Source organism: Falco rusticolus, chromosome 4 (genome assembly GCF_015220075.1).
Source record: "Falco rusticolus isolate bFalRus1 chromosome 4, bFalRus1.pri, whole genome shotgun sequence".
NCBI classification, from domain to species: Eukaryota; Metazoa; Chordata; class Aves; order Falconiformes; family Falconidae; genus Falco; species Falco rusticolus.
The window spans coordinates 108,103,257-108,126,942 of NC_051190.1; the positions used below are offsets into that span (position 1 = coordinate 108,103,257).

A 23,686-nucleotide genomic window follows, 5' to 3' on the forward strand; every position below is an offset into this window, starting at 1 on the left:
CCAAAGGAATGGTTGTGTTTATTCCGTTATTCAACAGCTATTACGCAGACGAAGTTGTAACAGCCACTAAGACCACACAAAATCATAAATTATCCTCTCTGAATTTAACTCCAAATATCTATCCTTTGAATGTTCTCTTCCCAGCTATCCACTGCATAGAACAGTTTGTCACCGCAGTACAACAGAGCACTTAATCTAGTTACTGCTCTGGAAAGAGTGCTGTGTTTTACTCATTTAGCAGCAGGAACCTGCTATCTGGCACACAAAGTATTTACGTAAAAACCTTGCTGTCCCACAATTCGTTATGTGCTTTTCAGAGCTCTTGTTGAATGAATTTATGAACAATGCATAAGATGCCTTAAAGTCAAAACAGTCTTGAAATGACCTCTCTTCTAAACGGGGAAAGTAAAAGTACTTAAACACTACATAACACAGTCATTGAAATCCATTGCCAACGTCTTCTTTAAACACAATTCCTTACACTGGAAACTGTCTTAACACAGTCTAGGTTTTCACAATCATTTGATACCCTCTTCCTCAGGCTAGCTGTTCCATGGATGTTCACAACTGCAACATTCAGTTACTGTTAAAAGTATATGAGAAAACTCACAGAGATTTCCAACAGGATTACAGACAACCACGTGGCCAGTAAATGGTAATGATTTCAGCTGGGAGTTTTTTACTCTAAGAAAGAAAAATTAAAAAAAAAAATCTTAGCACCCTAACCAGAAATCAGAACCTCACAATATACAAGCTATATGAAAATATATATATATATATATATGTATTTTCATGCATGTCACGCATGGTATGTGTGTCTGCATTCCCTTTCCTACTTTTCTTGCTTTTGCAATGCTTTTCCATTCATTTCCATATTCCTAGCCAGGACCCCAGAAAACCAAATGATAAAAATAAAAGGAACAAATTCCATTGAAATGAGAAATGTTATTTCCCCAATAAAAACATCTCAAGACATTACAACAAGCCTTTATCTTTGCAAGGCAGATCTTTTACTTCTGGTAGGACATAAGCTATCAAGGTACTGGTAGCTGTATTTACGGCCTCTTAGGTTAAGTGCTTCGCTTACCATTTCAAATGCGGAAATTAATCAGTCGGGTAACAAACACCTGAAGCTCTAGGAAGTACATATGTTCAACAACTTATGTTCAGATACATGCTCTGAACATACGGGCAGTTGTCTTCTGATTCAGTCAAATATCTGTGCTAGTCCTTTTCATACCATCGTCCATACAGAGCAGCTGTCAGTAGGCCAGAAGATGTTCTATTTTTGCTTATGAAATAGTAGTTGTTTTTCCAGCCCATGTGATCAGCAAAGTCCAAGGTAATACCAGATGTCAACAGTAAAGGGAAGATATAAGGGGTACTCATATTTCCCCATAGCTGGAAATCTATCAGAGCAGTGGCATCTGTAACCTCCTGCCCACAAGTGTTAAAGCTGAGACCACCACACTTCACTAATGCACAGGCCTGGACATAGTACGTGCCGTGCACTGTATGGAGCCCATCAAAAACTCCCAGAGCATATAATTCATCAGTTAAAACATCTCTCCGATAAGTTAAGTAACAACAAAGGGTATTGGCACAAACGTGGAGTTTTCCTTTTTGTCCCCATACAGGAACAAAAGTAAAGTTGTCGTACATCATTTCTGCATAAAATATGGGAGGTAACAGTTCATTTCCCTCTTCTGATGCTCTACCAGGGGTGTCTTCTCTCTCCTTAAAGCAAACTTGATCATCCAGCGAGATGCTCGTAAAAGGCTTGCACGAGTGATGCAAGTTCTCTCCGAATCTTTCATTACTCTCCAAATTGGTTTCGTAATCTGTGGTAATCACAGGAATTTCTGCTACGATAAGCTTGCCACCGTAACTTTCCATGTTGTGGTAGATGAATGATTTGACTGGAGTGTATATGCCGCTCCCTGTCATGCCCAAGGTAGGGTGGTGGATATTAGCTGCTAAAACATTAACATTGAAAGCTGTTGCAAAAGCTTGTTGAAATTCTACAGCAGACAGGAGCGGGAGCTGGTTCATCCAGGCAGTTGGATATACAACTTGTTTCAAATTGTACTGTCTGATGAGGTTCACTGCGGGCTCAAAGAAGAGTATATCAAAGCAAGTGAACATACCAAACTTGCCAGCAAAAGGCGTATCAAAGAATTTATAGTCAGGCTCTGGAGGGGTATCAAAAGCATATTCAAAATACAGATTGTGTTTGCGATATGTGGCGACCAGCATACCGTCATCGCTGAACGCCACGTTGGTATTGAACTGGTATCTTCCATCAGGTGGACAGCGAGGATCAGCGTGGTCACAGGGTTCCTTAGTTCCCAGGTTTGCTACAAGGAATATCTTGTTCTTCAGTGCCATGCAGCTCAGACGCTGGAGAACCTGGAGAACAGTATGGGGAAACGTAAGCACTCCAGAATACTGAGGAATAAGTTTTACTTAAGCAGTCATGACTTATTTAATACTTTTCAAATTATTTCCATATTTGACTATATCTGTAAAATGTAAAAGTACTAAGATTTTGTGACGACAGCTACTGGAACCAGTAGCTTTCTTGACTGAAAAGTATTTCAGATATTAATTTTAAAACAGCACTGAAAAAATTTATCTGGGTTGTACTTCCTAGGAAGTAAATAAAGAAATCTATTTCAAGGCCGTTAATTTTCAGAAACTTCTGACTGTTGCAGGAGTACCAGTGGCTTTAAAACACCATAGGTCACCTGAAAGCTTTGACAAGGCAGTGTAACTGATCTGTGTGTGCCTTTAGAACAGCAAATATCTAATAATAATCATTTGCACCTGCAGTGTCTTGTTTCTACAACGAGATGTTTTTACTCTGAATTTTTTACAAAAAGTGATTACTAGCTACATCTTAAGAGAAGCAGAATGTAAATGGATACGCTTTGCATAGTTATGGAAAAGAAATAAAAAAATACAAAATTAAATACACGCTACAACACTACAGTATTACTGGGATGTTTCATCCATGCAGCAGAGATCTGCACCAAAGACTTTCAGTACTGCAGTCTCCAAATAGGATCTGAACAGCAAACTAAGTTCTTGCTCACTTGCCCATGATAACAGCTAGTAAAGACTCATAGGCAGGAGGAGGTCACTGTTTACAACGGCGATTCATGTTTGCACACAAATTCTGCTTAGTAGGCACACGCATGATTACTTTCATTATATCGACCACTGTAACATGAAGAAGAATAAATAGTTTGTATTAATAAGCATGGTTATTTTCACTTTGGGTTCAGAACCATCTATGAAAATACTACTTTTTGTAACCTGCAGATCACATCTTCTGTAATCACACTTGGTCTATGCTAAGTTGCGACTTCTATTACATTCTAGCAATTCAAGTCCTGTTACTTGTGCTAATCATCTTACACACAATCACTGAGTCACAATGTTCTGCTGTCATTAAAACTGAGTAACGACAATGCATCAGAAGTGAAGATACTGCTATGTTGTTTTATATAAAACAATGTTGTTCAAAATAAAATCATACACAATGTATCTTATTAGAGAATAATTACCATTTCACAGGTTGAGGAGATGACAAATCCAGATGGCTCGTAAATAAGCTAATCTTCTTGCACGTTTGTATCTAAAGCCCTCCTCTGTCAAGAATGATACTAGCATAAACTGAGAGTCCATGAAAACAGACTCTGGTACTAGGAGCTGTTAAACTTCTTGCTTACTTCCCTAAGCAATACGACTAGAGCTAGTTTCCCACTTGGAGCACAAATCTAGCATTCAGTTATTCCACCTCTCTGCAGAAATCACTCCCACATTTACCTCTGTGTCATTGAACAAATAAGGCTCTCTGCACGGATTCCACTTCACAGACTGTGAATGCAGAACAAAATCTAAATAAGGATAAATGGAGCTTCTGGTGAAGTTGAAGCCATGGATTCCATCTTCAGGAAAAACAATGATCTGTGCCCCCTGTATGTAAAAGACAGATATGTTTTGTAGGCAAAGAAAAAACAATCTAAATACAAAAAAATAGTAAAAAAAAAAAAAAACAATCTCATGGGTAAAAAGCACTTAAGGATAACCCAAGCATAGTTTGACAAGAATGTAGTTAGGAAGTATCTTTTCTTTGACTTCATAGTAGGTGTAACTATGCATAAAAAAAGAAAAAACTTATTTAACCTGACACATACCTTTACCTTGAAAAATAACCTATCTGACATTATTTTAAGGGTGTGCAAGTAAGAGCATACTTCCAAATCCTTGCCAAAAGTATTCTCCATTCATATGAGTCATGAGAATGACATCATTCAGGTTAAAGACTGATGATGTTAAAATCTGTCTTAATTTTTTTCAGAATTGTCCTATTTGCAGATTAACTTTGTCAAAGGTGCTGTACCTCTGTCAAAGGTGCAGCACCACTTAGTCAAGGCTATGCACCTCGATTAGGTATATAGGGCTGGATACAGTACTGGGAATATTGATTTCGGAAAACAGCTTGACTCTGGAAGCAATGCAGATTCTGGTAGAAATGTAGCCATGCCAGAGCTAGGCTGGCTCTACCTGAAGTTGAGTGAGATCTGAACTGTTCCTAAAAATGGGGTGGATTCCTCTTAAATCAGACACACAGTCACAAATTCATGTGACTTTTCATAAGTCAGTTAGAACTATCTGTGCTACAGCTTTGGGATAATTTCTGTGTCTTGGATGCAGTAGTGCACAAAAATGGCTATTATGCTTATGGACGTCTCAAAAAAATTTGTGTGTGTGTTTTCAGATTATATAAAATTTATATAAAAATATAAAAAGATATTAAAACGGTAATCCTTCTGTTCCAGAACAACAGATCTGTGAAACTTGAAAGTCAATTCTTCTCTCCACAACAACAGTAATGCCTTCCTCCTCTGACTAGAACCAGCTTTGGGTTTTCTTGGGGAGGTAAGGAAAGGAGGCTGTGCATAAGAACAGCCAGAAATACTAGTCTCTCTCCTCTATTATAAATAAAATATATTTAGACTGAGAACCATTCCATGGAGGGTAGGAGAAAGGAATGGAAAACTTTACTTCCACAAAGCTGTTAATGGTGGAACATTCGTTTCCAAAGTATTTAACTTCCTTAGTTTTTAGAAACATTCAGGAATTTCCATTGAGAGCACTGGAATAAAATCAAACCCAAAGACAGCTGCCTGTAAGACAATCTTTCAATAAAAACATTCCATTTAAGAAAACAGAAAGGAGCTAGGTATTCAGACCAAAATAGAATATTCATTTCCCTATACTAAATAACTATAGGCGTGTTTTTCCAAGCTTGGAATAACTCAAAGTCAGGCGACCTCCTAATTGGCCTGATTTTTTTCAGAGCTGCTGGCAGGTCATAATGTCTGAAAACCCAGACCATAGTTATGTATATAAATATGGCTTTAGTTGCCTGGGAACACAAATGTGAAAGATTATCCTCAAAGAGCACTTACTCTATATATACATGGGACACATGCAACTGCTACTAAGCTGTGGTATACCTGTCTTGCAGCATCTACTACTTGCTGTTCATAGATGTCCAGGTTTCTGCCCATGAGCTCCAGCGCAGACCGTCGATCAACCAGGGCTGCCGGGTTAGGACTCAGTATAGACTCGTGTTCATACACGGCAGCAACATAATGCCCATGCCTCTTAACTCTTCCTGAGACAACTTGATAGCAAAAAATGCAGACGAACAGCTTCCAGCACAGATCCATCATGGTATATGCCATAAATCTAGAACAACAAAAAAAACCAGACGGGGTGGGGGGAGCTTAAGCAACAAATCATGCCAGGCATTTAAATTTACAATTAAATATGGATGGTAACTGAGACTCTCAGCAGTGTTTGAGCCAAGAATGTTGTTTTTAAATTACTCAACAACCACACCCATATTGTTTCCACACCTTAAATATATCTACCTTAGTGCTTTAAATAACTGTGTCCTGTTTAAAAGCATTTCAGCCTCATATAGTTCAACTGATCCCCTTGCTTAGTCTCCCTTTACAACTAACTTCAGCATTCATTTATAGATTATTGCACTACAGACATCAAAACACCTTTAGGAAAAGTTACAAGCAGCTCGCAAATGTGCAGTTTCTCCCTCATCTGGCGATGGAGAATGTATTTAAAAACAGCATTACCTAAAATTACTTGGACACAATCTTTAGTAGTCAAGTAGAAATACAACTTATTTTATCAATACAGAAACATAGTTGCCAAAAGAATTAAATACAGAAGTAGTGTCTAATGTATCTATCATGAAAATGCTTCTCCTGATCGATTATGGATTCACTCTATTCCAGCTCCACACATGCAATTAATAGACTAATTTGTCTCATCCAGTGTAGCCTTTTTCAACATTTCTAAAAACACTGAGTGCAATTTAGATCTTCATTCCTCCTATACAATGCAGATGGGTAAGGTTGAAAATGCTTTCATAGTAATGACAATTGAGCAAAAATCCATACAAAATGCATAAAATTTGCATTACTGAGCTTTTCTTAAAAAGAAATGAAGAATTGGAGAGAGTGCCCCAGCCTTCCAGACTCACTAATATGGGCTCCCCATGTAGCCTTATGACTTCCCAAGTTGGAAAAATACTTCTATAGAACAAGGACTCAGTATTAAGAAATATTACAGAAATTCCGTGTTATTCTGAATTATTCTTAGTATGAGAATTCTGTAATTGTCACCACAGTGTTACTAGTATCACTAAGGAATTAAATCAGTATCAGTGAAGTTGAAAGGGCATGCAGGAGAAATGCACTAACGCTACGTATTGACAGCCCACAGTCTTCAAGTTCAGTTACTGATTTTTAAATTGCATTTGCTCTTTGATAACTCTTATCCAAGAAAAAGAAAGTTCCAAAACACTTGTAGCTCTTGAATCACTCTTGAATTTTTGTGACCCACTACTCCCTAATTTTTTTTGCAAAGCAAATACAGACTTAAAGACACGTGCATCAAGAGCCTTCTCTAGTTCCCATTAGGACTCAGCAGGAAGAAAAGATCAGTTTTAAACTAATCCCATTTTTCTTTTTATTCATGTTAAATAGTTTCATACCTAAAAAATAGTTTATGACAAATTAACTTAAAACATCTTTTCTTAATTCCAGAATAAAAAGCAGGTAATAAGAAATCTTCAATATTGCCTTTTTTTTTTTTTTTGTCTGAACACCAACTGGTTTAGTATCTAACAATGAACAAACTGAAGTGTGAGGAAAGGTATTCAAAAAGCATTTAGTGCAGTGTCTTAGTTTTAAGTCACTTGTTTGCTTCCCTGAGCTCTACATGCTATTTGCAACCCTGGTTTGATAGCAACACATTCCTGAGTAGGACAGGAGAACCATAACCTTAGTGCCCATGGTAGGCAGAAGACTTGTTTGCTCAACCAGAAAGTTTTAATATGTAATAACACTTGTAAGGGTCTAGGAGTAATTCAGCTATTAGATGCTGCTAAGGTCAACTACTTATTTTCTTGAGCTTTAATTTGCCAATGTGTCCACATATACATGTCTTCAAGGGTAAACTTAAGTTACCTAAGCACAATAAAAACAGAATAAAGCTTTGGCATCTCTGTTAAACAGTTATATTAAACCCCCTCCATTTATATAATCACTTTTGAGAAGTGATGTACACCAAGCTACCCTTGCTATTCTGCATCGTGAGGAAAACACTCTGTACTTACTGGGGGGGTGGGGGGGTGTGTGATTTGGCAACGCAGTTCAAGAACAGAGGATCCTACCTTGTCCTATGCAGCTCAGCTTTGCACATGAAGTACCAAGGTACACGCGAAGATATAAAGCAGTAGAAGGAGGAGGGAGAGGAGAGGTTGGAAGCCTCTCACAACTAAGGAAGCCACTGAAAATAAACATATTGTGTTGCACTTCCCCCAAAAAACCATCTTTCTATTCCTGTTATCCCTTCAGAACCAAAACACCTATTTAGGACAGGAATAGGTTCTAGTCAGCTGTTCCTCAATAAAGTTGTCAACTAAGATGTAATTAGCGTTCATCATTACTACTGATGGAAAAAGTCTGAGAGTTTCAGATCACTGGATGGAATTGCTGTGTGTCAGAAAAATAGCCTTTTTGCTTTCTAAGCCAAACACACAAACATAATGGGCTTCTACAAAATGTTGCACCTTAGAAACATGCTTGGAGAATTCTCATTTTTCTGCAAGTTTATTTTCTGGTGGTCAGAAACGCTCAAGCACTAACCCAAACCCCTTCCTCATTTAGATACACAAGAGGTTTAGCACTGAATATCCAGCTACACAATCCCATCTGGCTGAACCGGGCCAACTAAAAAAAATAACACCTCTGAGTACCTACCCTTGGTTGTAATCACTGCTAGTCCTACAGACAATGGCCGAGCACTTGGGTGAGCGCTCCCTAATGCCTCTCCCCCATCTAAAGGATTGCCTCTAACAAGGAGAGCTGTGACAAGCCCCAAGGCTGGACCTGGGGATAGTAACCTTTCCAGCCAAAATAAAGATACCATCAGGATTTACTCGACCATTAGGCTGTTGAAATTCTAAGTAAATCCCGGCCACATTCTGGGTTTTTTTTCCCCCTCACAGAAAATGCTATAACATCTAATAAATCCTTTCCTTGAAGAAAAGTTAATTGGTTTAGGGTCTACAGAGCTGTCACCTCACCTGAGTCACAACTTTAAAAGAAACTGTCATGAACTTAAATGCTTTATAATTTAATCTCTTTTTCTGTCCCTTTCCTGTGATTTATGTGGTCTTTTGTCTGGCAGATACGGTTCAGTAGGATCATCTCACCCAAATGTAAGTATTTCATAGCAGTATTACTGTCACACAGTCACAGTATCCTAGTTACAGTTCTATACAAAAGGTAAAAAGACTGGTGTTTAAGTTTAGTTGCTGACTGAGACAAATTTTCCCCCAGTCACAGTGCAGACTGTTTTCCTATTCAGCTTTTCAGAACCATCTAACCTCAGTACATTGTGAAGCAAAGCATCCTGTCACTCACTTTTCAACAACTTTGGAAACTTAGAAGTTTGTCAGCTCTCACCATACATAGATATATACACAGAGAAAAGCAAAACATACACTGCGTCTTAGCACTTTTATACTCAGAAGAATCCAACAGACTATAAAAATCAGAAGTAGCACAGCACTAGCCTGGGTCCTCTTCCACAATTAATAGCAAATGCCTGTTCAGCTATAGTAACATAAATAGTAATTACTAGGCAAAATATTAAATTTGCTATGAAAAAATAATTTTTTTACACCGAGTTATATCCATGAATTGTGATGTTGCTGCCATTCTAATATATAGCATATATAACACAACAGCCCCTACACAGATGTAAATACATAATGAAACCCAAGGTTTTTTCACTGATCCCTCCTGTCTACTGCTTTTATATGCTGCACTATATTTTAACACAGTATTTTACTATGTGGGTTTTTATGAAGGTTTTTCTAGCAACGCAATCATAGCTCAAAAGAAATGCAAGATACCTGTTTATATTATCTAAAGAATGTATATTCTGTGTGGAAGTCATGACACAACCCTGCTCTCGTTTCCTGGCTTTTACCCAGAGGTGCCGTCCACTTTTTACGAACGTTGCCCATTCTAACATAAAGTTTTACAGTTAAGTTTCATACATTTCACAGGATTGCTGGAACACGCTGTGTCTCATTAGAAGACCTGCTATCTGACTTCATGAGGCCGAGCCAACGCTGCCACTATTAGCGGTTCAGCTCGAACAGCTAAAGATGACGGCCAGAACAAGCCGGCGGGCGGGGCGGGGCAGGGCGGGGCAGGGCGGGGCAGGGCGGGGCAGGGCGGGGCACCGCCCACTGGGCCCAGTGCTTGCTTCTGGCACCTGAGCGAGCTCGGCAGGGCCAGGCAGGCAGAGCCAGCTGCAACCCTGCGCGCCACCCTTCAGATGGCATTCTGGAGAAGGGTCTCACACTGCGCCCCCGGTTCTCCTCATGAATGTCGGCCTCGGGTTATCTTCACCTGAAACGGCCCCGTACCTGCCCCGCTCTGCCTCAGCCACCTCCGACCAGCTCCACCAGAGGCACCGCCCTGCTTACCGAGGCGGCTGGGCCCGCGGCTCCCACAGGCCCTGCCCAGCGCGGCCTTTCGGGGGGTGCCTGCTCCCGCCTCCCCCCGGCTGAGGCCCACGGCGAGGCGAGGCGCGGAGCGCAGCCCCCACGGCCCCCGCTCCCGGCAGGAGCCGGCCAGGCCCGTACAGCTCCCAGCCCGCTCCCTGCCCCTCACCGTGGGGCGGCACCCGCCGTCCCGCCCCAACCGCCCAGAGCCGGGCTCCGCACACGCCGCTCCGGCGGATGGCGCCGCCGCTTAACGGCCCCCGCCGCACCGCCAGGCCAGGCCAGGCCAGGCCAGGCCGCGCCGCCCTCTGGCGGCTGCTCCGCGCTCGGCACCGCCACGGGCCTACAGCTGCGTGCAGAGGGCAGGCGCCTTCCGGCCTCTGATTGGGTGCCCGCTCTAGCCAATAGGAGACTTAGCCCAGCTCTCGGCCTCGTCCCCACGCTGCCCGCCAGCGGGGTCAGAGGTGGCGGTTCGCGGCCCTTGGGCCCGCCCCCTCTGCTGTCTCATTGGTCGGGCGGCGTGACAGTCAACTGCGCCGACCTTCGGCCGGGGGTCCGGTTCCGTCCTTCTCGCCGGGGGGCGGCTCCGGGCTGCGCGAAGCCGGGATGGCCTCCGGGAGCGGTGCGGCGGGGGAGGCCGTCAGCGGGGCCCAGCTCATCGCTGAATCCCTTAAGGCTCAAGTAAGAGCGCGGGGGTGGGGGGACCGGCGAGCAGCTTCCGTACGGCGAGCGGGCAGGGACAGTTCCCGCCGGCAGCGGTGGCCGGCCGGGCCGGGGGCTGGCGAGAAGCGAGTGTGCGCGGCCGGACTCACCCTGCGCACCGCTGCCGCTCTCCCGGGGGCTGGCAGAGTGGGCGCGAAGGGCCGGCCCTGGGGCGCTGTGGGAAGGAGGGAGGTGCTGCCGCAGCAGCCCGGTGAGCGGGCCCCGCCCGGGGGCGGTGCGGCCCCGCAGGCCCCCCCGCCACTCATTGCGTCCCTCGTGTGAGCTTGCCCGTTCCCGAGCGCGCCCCCGCTCCGCTACCAGCGAGCGGTGCCCGCCGCCCCCTGCGGCTGTGCCCGCGGCCACCGTGTGCTCCCGCTGTGTGCAGTTAGCAGGGCGGTGTCGTGTCTCCGAGCTGGGCATGGTGCTGAGCTGACGCTGCTCGGAACAGAAGACTTTGTTTGGCCCGTGACACACAAAACGTAGTTCTGTTGTAATAAAAAGCAGCATATTCTTTATCTGTACTTCTCTTTGGGCGTACCGTCCTAGTTGTTTCTTGTGCCTTTTTGATGTTAACGATCTATGAAAGTGTAAAAATATGAAACGCTATGAGGAATATTCAGAGGCAAAGCTGACACGCTGAGAAACAGGAAAATAATGTAGCAGAGGCATCCCGAGTAAGAAGGGGTCAGTGAAAAGCACTAACCATATGCTGACTGAGGAGCTGGGCTGAGCTGCTGTTGCACTGCTTGTAAGCCTCCAAAGCCCTGTGCTTTCACAACTGCAGAGGACTGAGCTGCAAATGCTAACTAGTTTTACATCTTTCCACAGTGGCCTGTGAATGCATATGTTGTGACAATTTATTTTTAGACTGCTTGTGTAGTTAGTGTGACAGTGTTTGGCATGTGCTTGTTAAAGCTATCTTTTTGAAAAAAAAAAAAAAATCCTGATTTATTTTTTCTATATATTTGTCTTTTTAGAATATTGAATACATGTTTGGTATTGTTGGTATTCCAGTCACTGAAATCGCAATTGCAGCCCAAGCAGTTGGAATAAAATATGTAGGAATGAGAAATGAACAAGCTGTAAGTATATATCTGTAGTAAAAACAATCCTTTTTTTTACCAGTTTTACAATGGAATTAAATCCAATATACATTTTCTTACTAGAAAGAGTGTGATCTGTGAATGTTCCTTTAAAGAACCTGTAGAGAAGCAGTTACAGTCATTCTGGAGTAAGAGAGCACTGATGCGTTGGGTTGGGTGTTTCTTTTTGCCCTTCATCTCTCACTTCCATTTTTAAATGCCCCTTCCTTTTCCAACTTGATAGGGGCGTGTGTTTTGTGTATCTGTCCCTGGATAATTAGCGATTACTGTGATTGTTTAGAAGAACAATAACCCGGGGCGGTTTTAAACTTCAAAAAAACCCTTTGCTAGATTGTTACTCAACAACAACACGCACTGCTAGTCATTAGTTCTTAATCTTTAATAATAATTATCCCTACGTATTCAAGGCAATCTGTTCTTGATAATCGTATCTTAAGTTAGTCGTGAGTATACAATATGCTGGAGCTGGTGCAGTGTAGTTAGCACTGATGGTGCTGGCTGTCAAGGGAATCAGGCTTGAGAACCCTTCAGTAAGGGCAAGCTGGAGCCAAACTGGGCATATTTTTTCTCCATCCCTTTGGGTGGATATCTTTTAATAATATATTTTGGTCTCTGAACAGCTCTTATCCATTGGCCTCCATGCCTGGACTATGGACTGTGTGGTGCTGGATGGTGCTTTCCCAGGCCAGGCGTCTTATCCTGTTGCCTTCTTTCTTGGGGGTTAGTTTTTCCCCTTGCTTAGCCATTGCTGCTTTACCTAAAGCAAAAAAAGTATCTTCCCAGATCTTGAAGTTGCACTTTTTCAGTGACTAGTAATTGTCCATTAGCAAATTGTTTATTATTCTGGGATTGTAGCTTTCAGACTGCGTCTTTATTTTCAAGGCCCACGCTTAAGTTCTATGTGGTAACAAAAGACAGCATGTACCAAGATCAGGTTCATACAGCAGTGTCCTGGTTTTGGCTGGATTAGAGTTAATTTTCTTCCTAGTAGCTGGTGCAGAGCTGTGTTCTGGATTTAGTATGTGTATAACGTTAACACAGTGATGTTTCAGTTGTTGCTAAGTTGTGCTTACTCTGAAGTCAAGGACTTTTTGGTTTCACGTGCCCTGCCAGCGAGAGCTGCACAAGAAGCCGGGAGGGAGCAGAGCCAGGACAGCTGACCTGAACTAGCCAAAGGGATATTCCATATCGTAAAACATTGTGCTGAGTTTATAAATGGGGGGGAGTTGGCTGGGAAGTGCTAATTGCTGCCTGGGGATGGGATGGGCATTGGTCAGCTGGTGGCGAGTAATTGTATTGTGCATCATTTGTCTGTCTTGGGTTTTATTTCTCTTTTTGTTGTCTCACTTTTCATTACTATTATTATATTGTTATGTTTCATTTCAATTATTAAACTGTGCTTATCTCAACCCATAGGGGTTCCCTTGGTTTTTTGTGATTCTCCTCCCCGTCCCACCAGGGGTGGTGGCGGGGTGAGGGAGGAAGCTGCTGTGTACTACTCTAGTTGCCAGCTTGGGTTAAACCACACAAAGCAGGTTCTCCTAATAAGTTGATCACAAGCCCTACTAGCCAGTCCTGGAACATTGAGCATTAGCTACAGTTAACTTAAGGGTCTCAGACCTGCTCCTAGGCATGGCAGTACTGTTTTAACCGGCCACAAAAATGCTTAACCCTTGTTTCCTTGCTGTGTGGTATCGTTTTGCTTATTGAGTTGAAAACAGAATAATTAAACCCTGCTTAGTGTGCTTGTAGTTGTATGGGGAGAATAGGCTTCTGCTTTGGCTACAGTTCAAATCCAGCGCTCATGGCTTGTGAGCTTTGGGTTCCGTGCCTGCAGCAGGGATTCCTATGTTTCTTCCTGATGTTGATTCTGGATTTGCTGGACAACGGCATTCTGTATGCCTACATCCTTCTTGCCTCTCTGAGGAACATAAGGATCTGGGTTCAGCTGCTCAGTGCGACCTTAACAGATAATGAGTGCTGTTATTTACTTTTTAGTTGTTAGGGTGCAAGGTTCATTAGTAAACGGGTTTTCATTATTACTCTTCACACAAAAAAATCTTTTAAGTATACCTTCAAAATTATTTACAATCTCCTCTCCTCTAAATACAGATAGCTTTAGTTCGTGTTGCTTCGTTGTGGAATGAAGGAGTAAGAGTTTTAATGGCAATGACTGTACATGAACCCAAATTCTATGTGCTGCTTTAGTTTGCCACTCGGTTCTAAAATATGATTGCCATGGAAACTCAACATTGTGCTTTGAGCTCCATTAACAAGATTTTTAGTAACACCTACTCCAAATATTTCTAAGCTTTTGCACGTGGTTATGTCATCAAGTTGTTATCTGATTCTTGAACATTAGTGGTATTTTTCTTTTCCATATCAGAGGCATATGAAAAGCAGAAAGAGGTTTTTCTTGTCAATGTACTACTTTGTCAACAATTCCCGGTCTTAATACTGCAAAGAAAATAAGGGTTTCCTCTACTAAGCTCCATGCTTTTTCTCAGTTGGTCTGTATCTGTAGGAGCATGAGGATGCTAAAGACTGTTTCTCCTTCCATGTAAAAGCTTGTAAGAAGTCTGTGTTTTCACTCATTTAAGCTGAGATTACTAACAAGCTGTGTTACCTAGAATCACTGATAGGTTTGAGGGAAATATTGAGTAGCTTTGTAAACTTCTAGAAGGAGCTTTTGTGTTGCTTACGCTTCTTACCACAATAGCACTCAAATAAAACTAAAAAAAATTAATAATAATCTCGACTCTATTTAAAAGTGAAAGAGTCATTCTATAAGGCCAGGAGCTTACTTTAAAAAAAAATAAATTAAAAATGCAAAATTAGTTCCATTAAGTGTTAGAACTTGCTGAATTCAGGACAAAAACATGTGAATATGAGGGAGTTGGCAATGTCACATGTGTGATGGAGTTCTTGCGTCGCCACACTAGCTTCTGTTTCTACTGGATCACATAACTTGTTACTAGCTGTAATTTATATCTGAATGTTTAATGTTGCTACAGAAGTAGCAGGAAGACATGCTGCATAATAATACTGCTGATAAGCTATGCTAACACGTTGTAGGCATTATTTTTGTGAAAATTATTTAAACTGCAAATTTTCTTTGAAATATACAAGGTATCTAAAGCTGTCTGGTACCAGAAATGGAGTGAGAAGTAATTCAGCAGCTCAGCTTGGAAAAGACAATTCCTAATTTTCTAATGAATCTGTAGTGTGTGGTTTCAACGTTTTGCATAATTTCTGGAATACAATGAGTCATTCCAGTGATGGCTGGATTTCTGTTTGTTGCCTTTCTCGTGCAAATTCCTCTTCTGTGTTAGTCCAGAAGGCAGAAGTTTATGTTCTATTCGTTTTGCTTCCCTGATTTTAGGGGTTTCCTTTTATGCAGTTGTTTTTACTTTCTTGAATCCCAGATATTCCTAATGTAATATGCTGGAACAACAGAAGTCTGCAGTGTGGAGAGGAGTCTTGAGAATTTTTGCATAAACCTTCAAGAACATGCTTTGTGTTCTTTTTGTTCTGTTTGTGTGGGGAGGGTGAAGGGGTGATTTTACTTAAATTTAAGCTCTGATAGTCATGGAAAGATCTGTACCTGCTTATTTTTCAGTATTTTGGTTGAAAGTTACGTACAAAATAGCATGAAATGTATATACAACAATAATTGTATAATTAACGCCAGTTTTTTCCATAGGCCTGTTATGCTGCATCTGCTGTTGGATATTTGACTAGCAGGTATGTTCCATATTTACTAATATTAATAATATGATTTATAATTGTGTTAGACTCAACAGAAGCTAGGAGTGTTTTGTTTTGGAGCTGGGTGTTTTTAGTGTGCAGATGTAGGGCAGTTAAAATGGAACATGAATTTTAAAATAACTTTCAAGAACAGTGTCCATATTTCTGTTGCTATGATTCAGGGCAGGAGCAAGGAGGTGCTTACACTCATATAATATTGTCTATCTTACAACTTTATTTTTTCCTTTTTAATATTTGAATAGTAGCTTAACACCGTTGGTATGAGGAGCAGAAATCATGCCGCTGTTTGTTGCAATTTGGTGGACCTGTGAAACCACGGTCTCATCACTGGGTGTATCGTTCAACAAACACCTTATCAATAGAGAAACTGATCATGTGCTTTGCTGTCTCCCCTGTGCTTCCCCTGACAAATACTGGCTTTTCCACTTTTACTCCATTTTGCTCTTAATGTTGCTGGAAGGTATTCTGTGGCCTGTGACTTGTGAGGTACTTCTTGGGTATCCTATGGACCCTTTTCTTAAGTAAACATCTGGTTTCTGCGTGCTCACAAGTGCAGGTGATCATTCCTTATTCTGCCTGGCAAGCATGACACCTGTGTTATGCTTTGTAACTTTTCTTCCTCTGAACAATCCTCTGGAAGTAAGCTGAATGATTATTTTTTTTTTCTTTTGATACGTAAAGAGTCTGTAAAGCTACTAAAAAATGCTCAGTAGTTAAGAATGATCATTTTTATCCCATTACCTGGAGTAACAAGTGCCTTTGCCTGAATTCGACTGTAATAAAATTTGAGTTGAATGAGATGTACTTCTTCCTTTGTGAGCTTTCTTCCATTGATACCTAGTGCTAAAGTGGGGTTGAGAAAACTGCAGACATAAATGGCTTATCAAATTCCATATAAATGCTAGGTGATGGGAGTAAATGTGATCAAAGTAGTAAGGAGCTGTGTTATGATCAGCCTGTATGCCAACCTCTGTGTAGGTGGCATGTGACAGCTGTTCAGTTTTTCAATTGGGTTGATGCAGCTAAATGATTTCTGATTCCCATGTCTATCTTTAGTCTTTCATACAAATCCCTTGTTGTTCATGCATTTTGATGACATGAGAGAACTTTAATATTTTATATTTAAGTATCTTACTGATTTTTGTTGGTGATTTATTGAGTGCCCTGTGCTTACTTTTCTTTTCTATCTCCTTTTTTTTTTTTTTTTTTTTCCCTCCCCGCACCCTAGACCAGGAGTATGTCTTGTAGTGTCCGGTCCAGGTTTTTTACATGCCCTTGGTGGGATGGCAAATGCAACCATGAACTGCTGGTAATGTAACTATATTTTGCCGTTAAAATTCTAGTAATTGTTTGCTATTGTTTGTTGCAGATGTTGAGCTCCACAGTATTTAGTATAGGATTTTTTTGTCCTTTGTTGTGGATAATGAGAAGGGAATTCTTCATTTATCAAACCTAAAAGTAATTTAGGTCTATTTTTTATATGCTCACGGATAAAATTTTTCTTTTTGTCCTAACCTGTTATGCATATATTGGAAAATCAGTATATCTGATTGTATGGATACATTTGAAAATTGTATCCATACAAGTCAATATTCAGCCTGTAATACTTTATTGATTGTGGAGAATTTCAGAGGTTTTTTCTAAGTTTAAATCCATGTTGCCTTTGAATTACTGTGTTTCATATGTGAACAAATTGACAACTGCATTATTAATATTTGTATTTGCTCCCCACACAGACATTTAGAGCAGTAATTAGGTATTGCATTAAATGATGTACAGAGTGATAACATTTACTCCCACAAGCCTTTCGTGGGACATGGCAGCGTTAGCTGGCCTGCCACCAAAAGCTCTGCGAGGTATGTCAGGTAGCTGCTCTGGTCATACCACGCACATGTGATCTGGAGCACTAGATTAGCAGTGCCTGATAGTCAAGGGAAGCTTGATAATGGGAATGCTAACAAATCAACTCTCTGCCACTTTGAAAAAAGATCTGAAATGTTCAAATTATTTTTTAAAAAATGACTTATTGACTACATTTGTGCTGTCCCTATATGACCTTAGATTAAAAAAAAAAATAATTTAAAACCTTGCATTTAAACGTGGATTTGGTTTTAAGAAAGAGGCATTCATGGCACTTGCTTATGGATTTGCCGGAGGCATTTTTGTTTTCTCACAAACTTATTTTTGCCTGAGATAAGCTGTTTACCTGACTTGATCTTGCATAAACCTGTATTCCTGGCAAACAGCGAAGGGAGTGACTTACCTCGTTTAGGAAAAGATTTGACGGTATAGTGAGAAGATGGGTTTTCACTGACCAAATCACATGGTTTGCCCAATGATTTTTTCATTGGTCACAACAGGCTTGCTTTTTGCCTGCCATGTGCCACAAGGAGAGAAGTAAGCATTCGCAAACCCTGAATTTAGCCTAATCAAGCTAATTTTCTTTGGCTCCTTCATTAGTAGGCACCTCCATTGCGTGTTTGAGAATCCCAGACATGCTTTCGCATTTACTTTTGGCTGGCATGATCACTGTAAGAAAGGGTGCTAGGTTTTGGGGAAGAAGATCAGGGAATTTTCTGTTGAGTTAAACTGATTAGCTTTCTAGCCTGTTTCATTAGACACCAGCATGAATACTTGGGCTGGCACTACGGAGAAGCAGTATGGCAAGGGAAGAGCAGGAGTAGCCCAAGCAAAGGAAAGGAGGTGAAAATACAATACACCTTGAGGGGTTTGGTTACACTGCTCTGACACAGTCTGCCGTGAAAAGGGTCGTAGGCCCATAAAATTTCCACACCGTTCTCCTAGCCCTGCTGCTTGCCCTCTTGACCGCTGCGGCACTTGTCTGACCCACAAATCGCGTTCAGTTCATCATTCTGGCAAAAGGCCAACCCAGCAAAAATAAGTAAATAACATCATGTGAGATAAGTGATCAAAGTGAGCTCACTCCACGCATCAAGCTCCTAGACAAGGGAGGGGAGTGGATTATGCAACTGGGAGCAGAAATTAAAGAGGTCTTCCCCTTTCTGTGGCCACAAGGTGTTAAGTCTCCTGCTCTATACCATCTCCTGCAAGGAAGTGGCACGAGGAGACCTCTTTGTAGGGCAAGGTGAGCCCTCGTGGGTATCTCCCAGGTGCCATGTGATTCCATGACGTGACACCTGGCATCGTTACCCTGCTATAATGGCTGAGCTTTGGCTCGTTTCCCACAGAAGTTAGTTAATAGTTGAGCTGAGTCTGCTTGTTCTGACGAAATAACTAAGACTAAGTGATAGTTGTTAAGGCTCAGTCTGCGTTGTCCTCCTTGAGCCTGGAGAACCAATTCTTCTGATGCTGCTCTGTTTCAGACTCTTCCAGGTGAAAGTAGCCTCTTCTGTATCAACTGGAAGAAAGCCAAGCAGTCTGATAGCACAATTTTCTACCAATTACGCTTTTAGATTTGATTGCCTGAGCACAGGTTGGCTGAGTAGAAGAGCCTTTGGTTGACCCTGGAAGCTTGTTACAGTGAGCTCATGGACATATAAATCTGGCCAACTAGGTAGCTAATGAGGCCTTGGTAAACTGCATTTCCAAGGGTAAAATGTTTTGATATTTCATGTTAAAAATAACATACCATAATGCCACCTACTGCCCTGCCTCGTTCTGAGCAAGAGTTTTTGTATCTCAGTTTGGCTATCAGAATAGACTCCGACGTAGAGTTTGTGATAGTTTGTAAGATTTCAGTATACAGTGGCGTGGTGAAATACCATGCACTTTACCTGAAGTTGCAGTTGGATTTTTTTTCTGTTTATTATAAAGTTCTTCTCCTGCAAGTCCATAAGGCTTTCTATTCTTGTTAGTTTCACTGTGGTCAATGTTCTTCCTGCCTCACTTTTTGGTTTTTACTTAATTTATAAGTGCTGCTTGTTAAAACGTCTGCAGTATTGTGACAGTAGTACAATGATTTCATTGGGGGAAAAACTTCTTTCTGGTTACAATTATGTAAACGTTAAAAGCAAATCCAAATCTTCAAGATACGGCTGTCAGAATTGGCTTTCTTAAGAGCAGAGCATTTTCTTAATTACATTTCAGTATTGGGAAGTAGTAATTTTAATAAAACATTTGAATAAATTTGAAAAATATAAGTGATAGAAACACAGGGTTTGTCACTGTGAAACAGACTGGTTATATATGGATAGTCGTAATGATTTTGCTGAGGGGAGAGAATCAGCAGAATAAAATACCTAGAGCATACACCAAATGCATTTTTCCATAAGGATTTTTCATAGAGAAAAAATACAGCCTGAAGTTCTCATCTCACTGTGTCAGGGGATTATGACTGAGATTTTTGATTTGTGGCAGAGAAGCAGCCTGGTTTTGAAGCCTGGATCTAGACGTTTGTGTATCCCCACATCTAGGTTTATGCATTCAGCACAATGTAAATGTTTCATCTTAATATATTGTATAGATAAATGCAGTCAAAGGAAGGGCCGTATCTGAAGAAAAATTGTGTAGGAGGAAAAGCCTAGAAAGCTGTTGACCTAATATTTCAGTTTAGTGTGGATGAATGAGCAGATTAATAAGACAGCTTTCTTTTACTGACTTGGCGTTTACCATTTTGAGGAGTTTGACCTACAAACTGAATAAAAGACCAGTTTTCATTCACTGTAGGAAAATAATTTATCGTATTTTGTGGCGATTATAATAAAAATGTGCTCCTGTGGAATGTACAACCCATTTTGTAAGCCTTTCTCACATAGCCGTGAACTAATTTAAGAACAGGAGTGCTTGTAGGCATGGTCATTTTTTGTTCGTCTCTTTGGTCTTCAAGGTTTTTTACTAAAACCCAAATGCAGGACCAGGGGCTGTTGGATAGTCGGCTAACAACTGCTGTGTTCCAAATTGTATACAAAGAAAATCTAATCTTTCTGAAAAGATTGTTTCCTACTGTGTTTCTTAGTTCTAGTGTTTGTGCATGTTACAATGCCTCTTACAGACAAACTTCTTAATGCTCTTTAGATCAATCAGTGCTTTTTAAAAAAGCTTTTTAGATCAGCTGTTGTCAGTCCTTTCAAACCACATTGTCACCCATGTTATCAAACTTGAATGAAGATTGCTAGCAATATGACTTGGTTTTAAAATTTTTATGCTAGATGCAGATCACTTCGTACAGCCAGGCTGTCCTAAACCTAGTGACCCAAAATCTGCTAGGAAGTGTACCAGCCAACACGCTGATATTTGGAATCCACTCCTGCATTGTGCTGGTCACTTTCTGTTCTTGTTGGGATCTGTGGATGCTGAAGGTACACGAGATCTCGGGAGCAGTAGGATTTGACTGTAAGGAGAGTTTACAATTGTGATTGCAGTTATAAAAATATATGTATGCTTAAGGTTGGTTATGTTTTGTTTTTTAATACACTTTTCTAGGCCTTTGATTGTTATTGGAGGCTCTTCCGACAGAAACCAGGAAACCATGGGAGCTTTCCAAGAATTCCCACAGGTACACAGACACACAACTTTCTGCAGAAAGGTTTGAATTAAGTAATTGATATTATTTCTTCACTAGTGTAGGAAAAACAAGCCGAAACCCTAACGTTTCCTGACAGATCTTGTAAAGCTGTTGATTTGCTCCATCTACTGGTTTAAAATTCTCACTGTGTAGAGTACAGCAGATTACCTGGAATGTCTTTGTCCATACTCATGTTAAAATTGATGCTCTGGTTTTGGTTCTCAGCTGGTATAAATTGCCTTTGTCTGTCTGTTCTGAGATGGAAGAAGGCAAAATGAACTTTCCAAGACAAGAAGCACCGCTTTCTGGGGAAAAAATAAATACTTAAGCACTCTGGGGAATGAGTATGGCTTTGACAGATTCCACCAGCTCAGGAACTGTATTTTTCTGTGTGGGAGTTGTCAGCTTGTTGTTTTTAATTTGGTATTTCTTCCATTTTATTCTTGTTGAAATGAGGTGGAAATGAGAAAATAACTTTGATAAATGCATATAACCATTATATTGACTTAATCAGGTTGAAGCTGGTAGGCTGTACAACAAACTGTCTGTCCGACCAAGCAGCCTAGAAGCTATTCCTACTGTTATTGAAAAGGTATGAAAAAATACTAAATTAGCAAGAGAACATCATGTAACTATCTCCTCCTTTGTAAGTTTTGAGGATTTATTTTTTGTATGGTTTTTACTGTAAATAGTTTGATCTTGCAGATAACAGGTGGTGGTTGATTGAGTAAATTAACAACCAGGGAGGTTTTTCCTGTAAACAATGATATGGGACAGGTTAGGAATAGATTCTGGTACAATCTGATCCTTACTGATCCCTACAGTGTTTTTTGTTAGCTTCAGTCAGCTCGAAAATTTTTGTGAAAGAAATGCTTTTAGGGAGAGGTGTAATAACTAGAAATGCAAAAACATAAGCTCTTTTACCACTCTCCTATGAAGGAGATTTGGAGGGGGAGCGGTGGAGATGGTTGTGTTTGTGGTTTGAGTTTGTTAGTTTGGAGGGATTTTTTGAGAGAGTGAGAAAACGCATCCTTATCTCAACGCTTCAGGAAGGATTACAAAAGTCTCTTGCTACTGCTGTAGCAATACTTCAGCCATGTCAGCCTAAATTTGCATACGCTGATACTCTTTCCAGAAGTGCAAATTCAGCAGAGGATCTACCTGTAATAGAGCTGGAATAAAAAGTAATAGAAAACGGAGGCATTGGTTGTCTTGGTTTTCCTCTGTCTGTGCTTCTTTAAATAGAATTCAGCATGAAAGTTTAACGTAGTATTTCCAAACACAACAGCTGATATGTAGTTGCCTCATTGTAAATTAAACAAAGAATTCATGGTCTAATACAGTTCATCTACTGAAAGGTTTCAGCAGGCATACAGGGGAAAATGTAAATAGCTATCAAAACTTTATTTTTTGGGTATAAATTAATTCATGGGAGCATTCCCTGTTGTGGTTCAGCAATATGAAATAACAAGTTCCTTCTCTGCCTACAGAAGAGTTTTCTTGTTTTTTACATGTAAAGATTTTTAAAACACTTTCAAAGATTTTGAATGCTTTCAAAGATGCAAAGTTAAAACTGAGATTATCTGTTTTCTAGGCGGTAAGAACCAGCATGTATGGTCGTCCAGGTTCTTGCTATATTGACATACCTGGGGATTTTGTGAATCTTCAGGTGAATAAGAGCTCTGTCAAGTGCGTAAAGATTGTATTTGTTGTTTTTTCAAGTCACTGAATAAAAGAAATTTTGGGTTTAAGTTACTATATTTTCTTAAGAGAATCCAGGCTCTAAATGTACATTCCATTTTAACGTGGCAGTTTATAGTTTGTAATGAGATGTGCAAAAAGGAATTAATTTATATGATGGTAATAGAATGATGACACTTTGTAAATCTCTGGGACAACACTACCTGTAAGATTAAAGAAACATGCAAGAAAAACTTCAAAGCCTGCTTTAAAAAATGCATCCTGTTCTGATAAATGCTATGAGTAATATGGTGTGTAGCAACTGAATGAATAGGTTTTATCTTTCAACATTCCTTGTTTTGAAGTTTTTAAAGAGTCTCTTGTTTTGTTTGACTTCCAGGTATGTGGAATGCTGCCTGCAACCTCCCATCAGCACAGCTGAACACTCTGCTGTATCTGAAGCAGTGTCTATCATTGCTCTTTCCAAGCAGCCTCTGCTAATCGTTGGCAAAGGTAGCACACTGATGTAGCTTTGAACTGTACAAGTTTGCGACAAGAGCAGCAACCAACGTGGTTTCTTTTCCCCATAAGCGTTACCCATCTCCTTCTCACTCTCCATTAAAACAAACAAACAAAACAAGACCAGAAAACACAAACTTCTTTGAAATTTGATGTTAAAATCTGCTCTGTTTTTACAATATTTTTACTCTGTTGTGCAATTGTTTTCTCTTTTCATCTAGTTTAAGAGAAAAGTCAATTGATAAAATATAAGTTTGAGTACAAAAAAAATAGCAAACTGCTGTCTTAAGCCTAGAGCTAATACCA

General features: G+C 40.6%; 2 protein-coding genes across 6 annotated transcripts in view; one reads left to right on the plus strand and one right to left on the minus strand.

Annotated features, from left to right (window-relative positions):
* On the minus strand, positions 1-11,410 carry BTD (biotinidase). Of its 4 annotated transcripts, none has more exons than XM_037386662.1 (4): positions 10,936-11,410; positions 5,529-5,763; positions 3,832-3,981; positions 1-2,409 (listed from the first exon to the last, which is right to left on the minus strand). In XM_037386662.1, the coding sequence occupies exons 2-4, from the start codon at positions 5,757-5,759 to the stop codon at positions 1,225-1,227; spliced, it is 1,566 nt and encodes a 521-aa protein (XP_037242559.1). In that variant the 5' UTR covers positions 5,760-5,763; positions 10,936-11,410; the 3' UTR covers positions 1-1,224. The 4 variants fall into 4 exon arrangements, with proteins under 4 accessions (XP_037242559.1, XP_037242562.1, XP_037242560.1 ...); XM_037386665.1 differs by lacking the exon at positions 10,936-11,410 and adding an exon at positions 10,665-10,763 and having other exon boundaries at positions 1,225-2,409; XM_037386663.1 differs by lacking the exon at positions 10,936-11,410 and adding an exon at positions 10,293-10,411 and having other exon boundaries at positions 1,225-2,409.
* HACL1 (2-hydroxyacyl-CoA lyase 1) overlaps positions 10,669-23,686 on the plus strand; it is a 22,474-nt gene continuing 9,456 nt past the window's right edge. Inside the window, exons 1-8 of one of the 2 annotated variants that reach the window (XM_037386660.1) lie at positions 10,669-10,804; positions 11,803-11,907; positions 15,632-15,672; positions 16,925-17,005; positions 21,100-21,172; positions 21,696-21,773; positions 22,776-22,870; positions 23,262-23,374. In XM_037386660.1, the coding sequence (XP_037242557.1) occupies positions 10,730-10,804; positions 11,803-11,907; positions 15,632-15,672; positions 16,925-17,005; positions 21,100-21,172; positions 21,696-21,773; positions 22,776-22,870; positions 23,262-23,374 (661 nt within the window). In that variant the 5' untranslated portion in view covers positions 10,669-10,729. The remainder of the gene's footprint in view (positions 10,805-11,802; positions 11,908-15,631; positions 15,673-16,924; positions 17,006-21,099; positions 21,173-21,695; positions 21,774-22,775; positions 22,871-23,261; positions 23,375-23,686) is intronic. The other variant, XM_037386661.1, reaches the window with a different exon arrangement.

Coding starts and splice junctions, on each gene's coding strand:
- BTD (XM_037386662.1), bottom strand. CDS start 5,759: ATGGCATATACCATGATGGATCTGTGCTGGAAGCTGTTCGTCTGCATT. Junction 3,982..5,528: donor TAGTAGATGCTGCAAGACAG/GTATACCACAGC, acceptor TTTTACATACAG/GGGGCACAGATCATTGTTTT. Junction 2,410..3,831: donor ATTTGTTCAATGACACAGAG/GTAAATGTGGGA, acceptor ACTGTTCTCCAG/GTTCTCCAGCGTCTGAGCTG.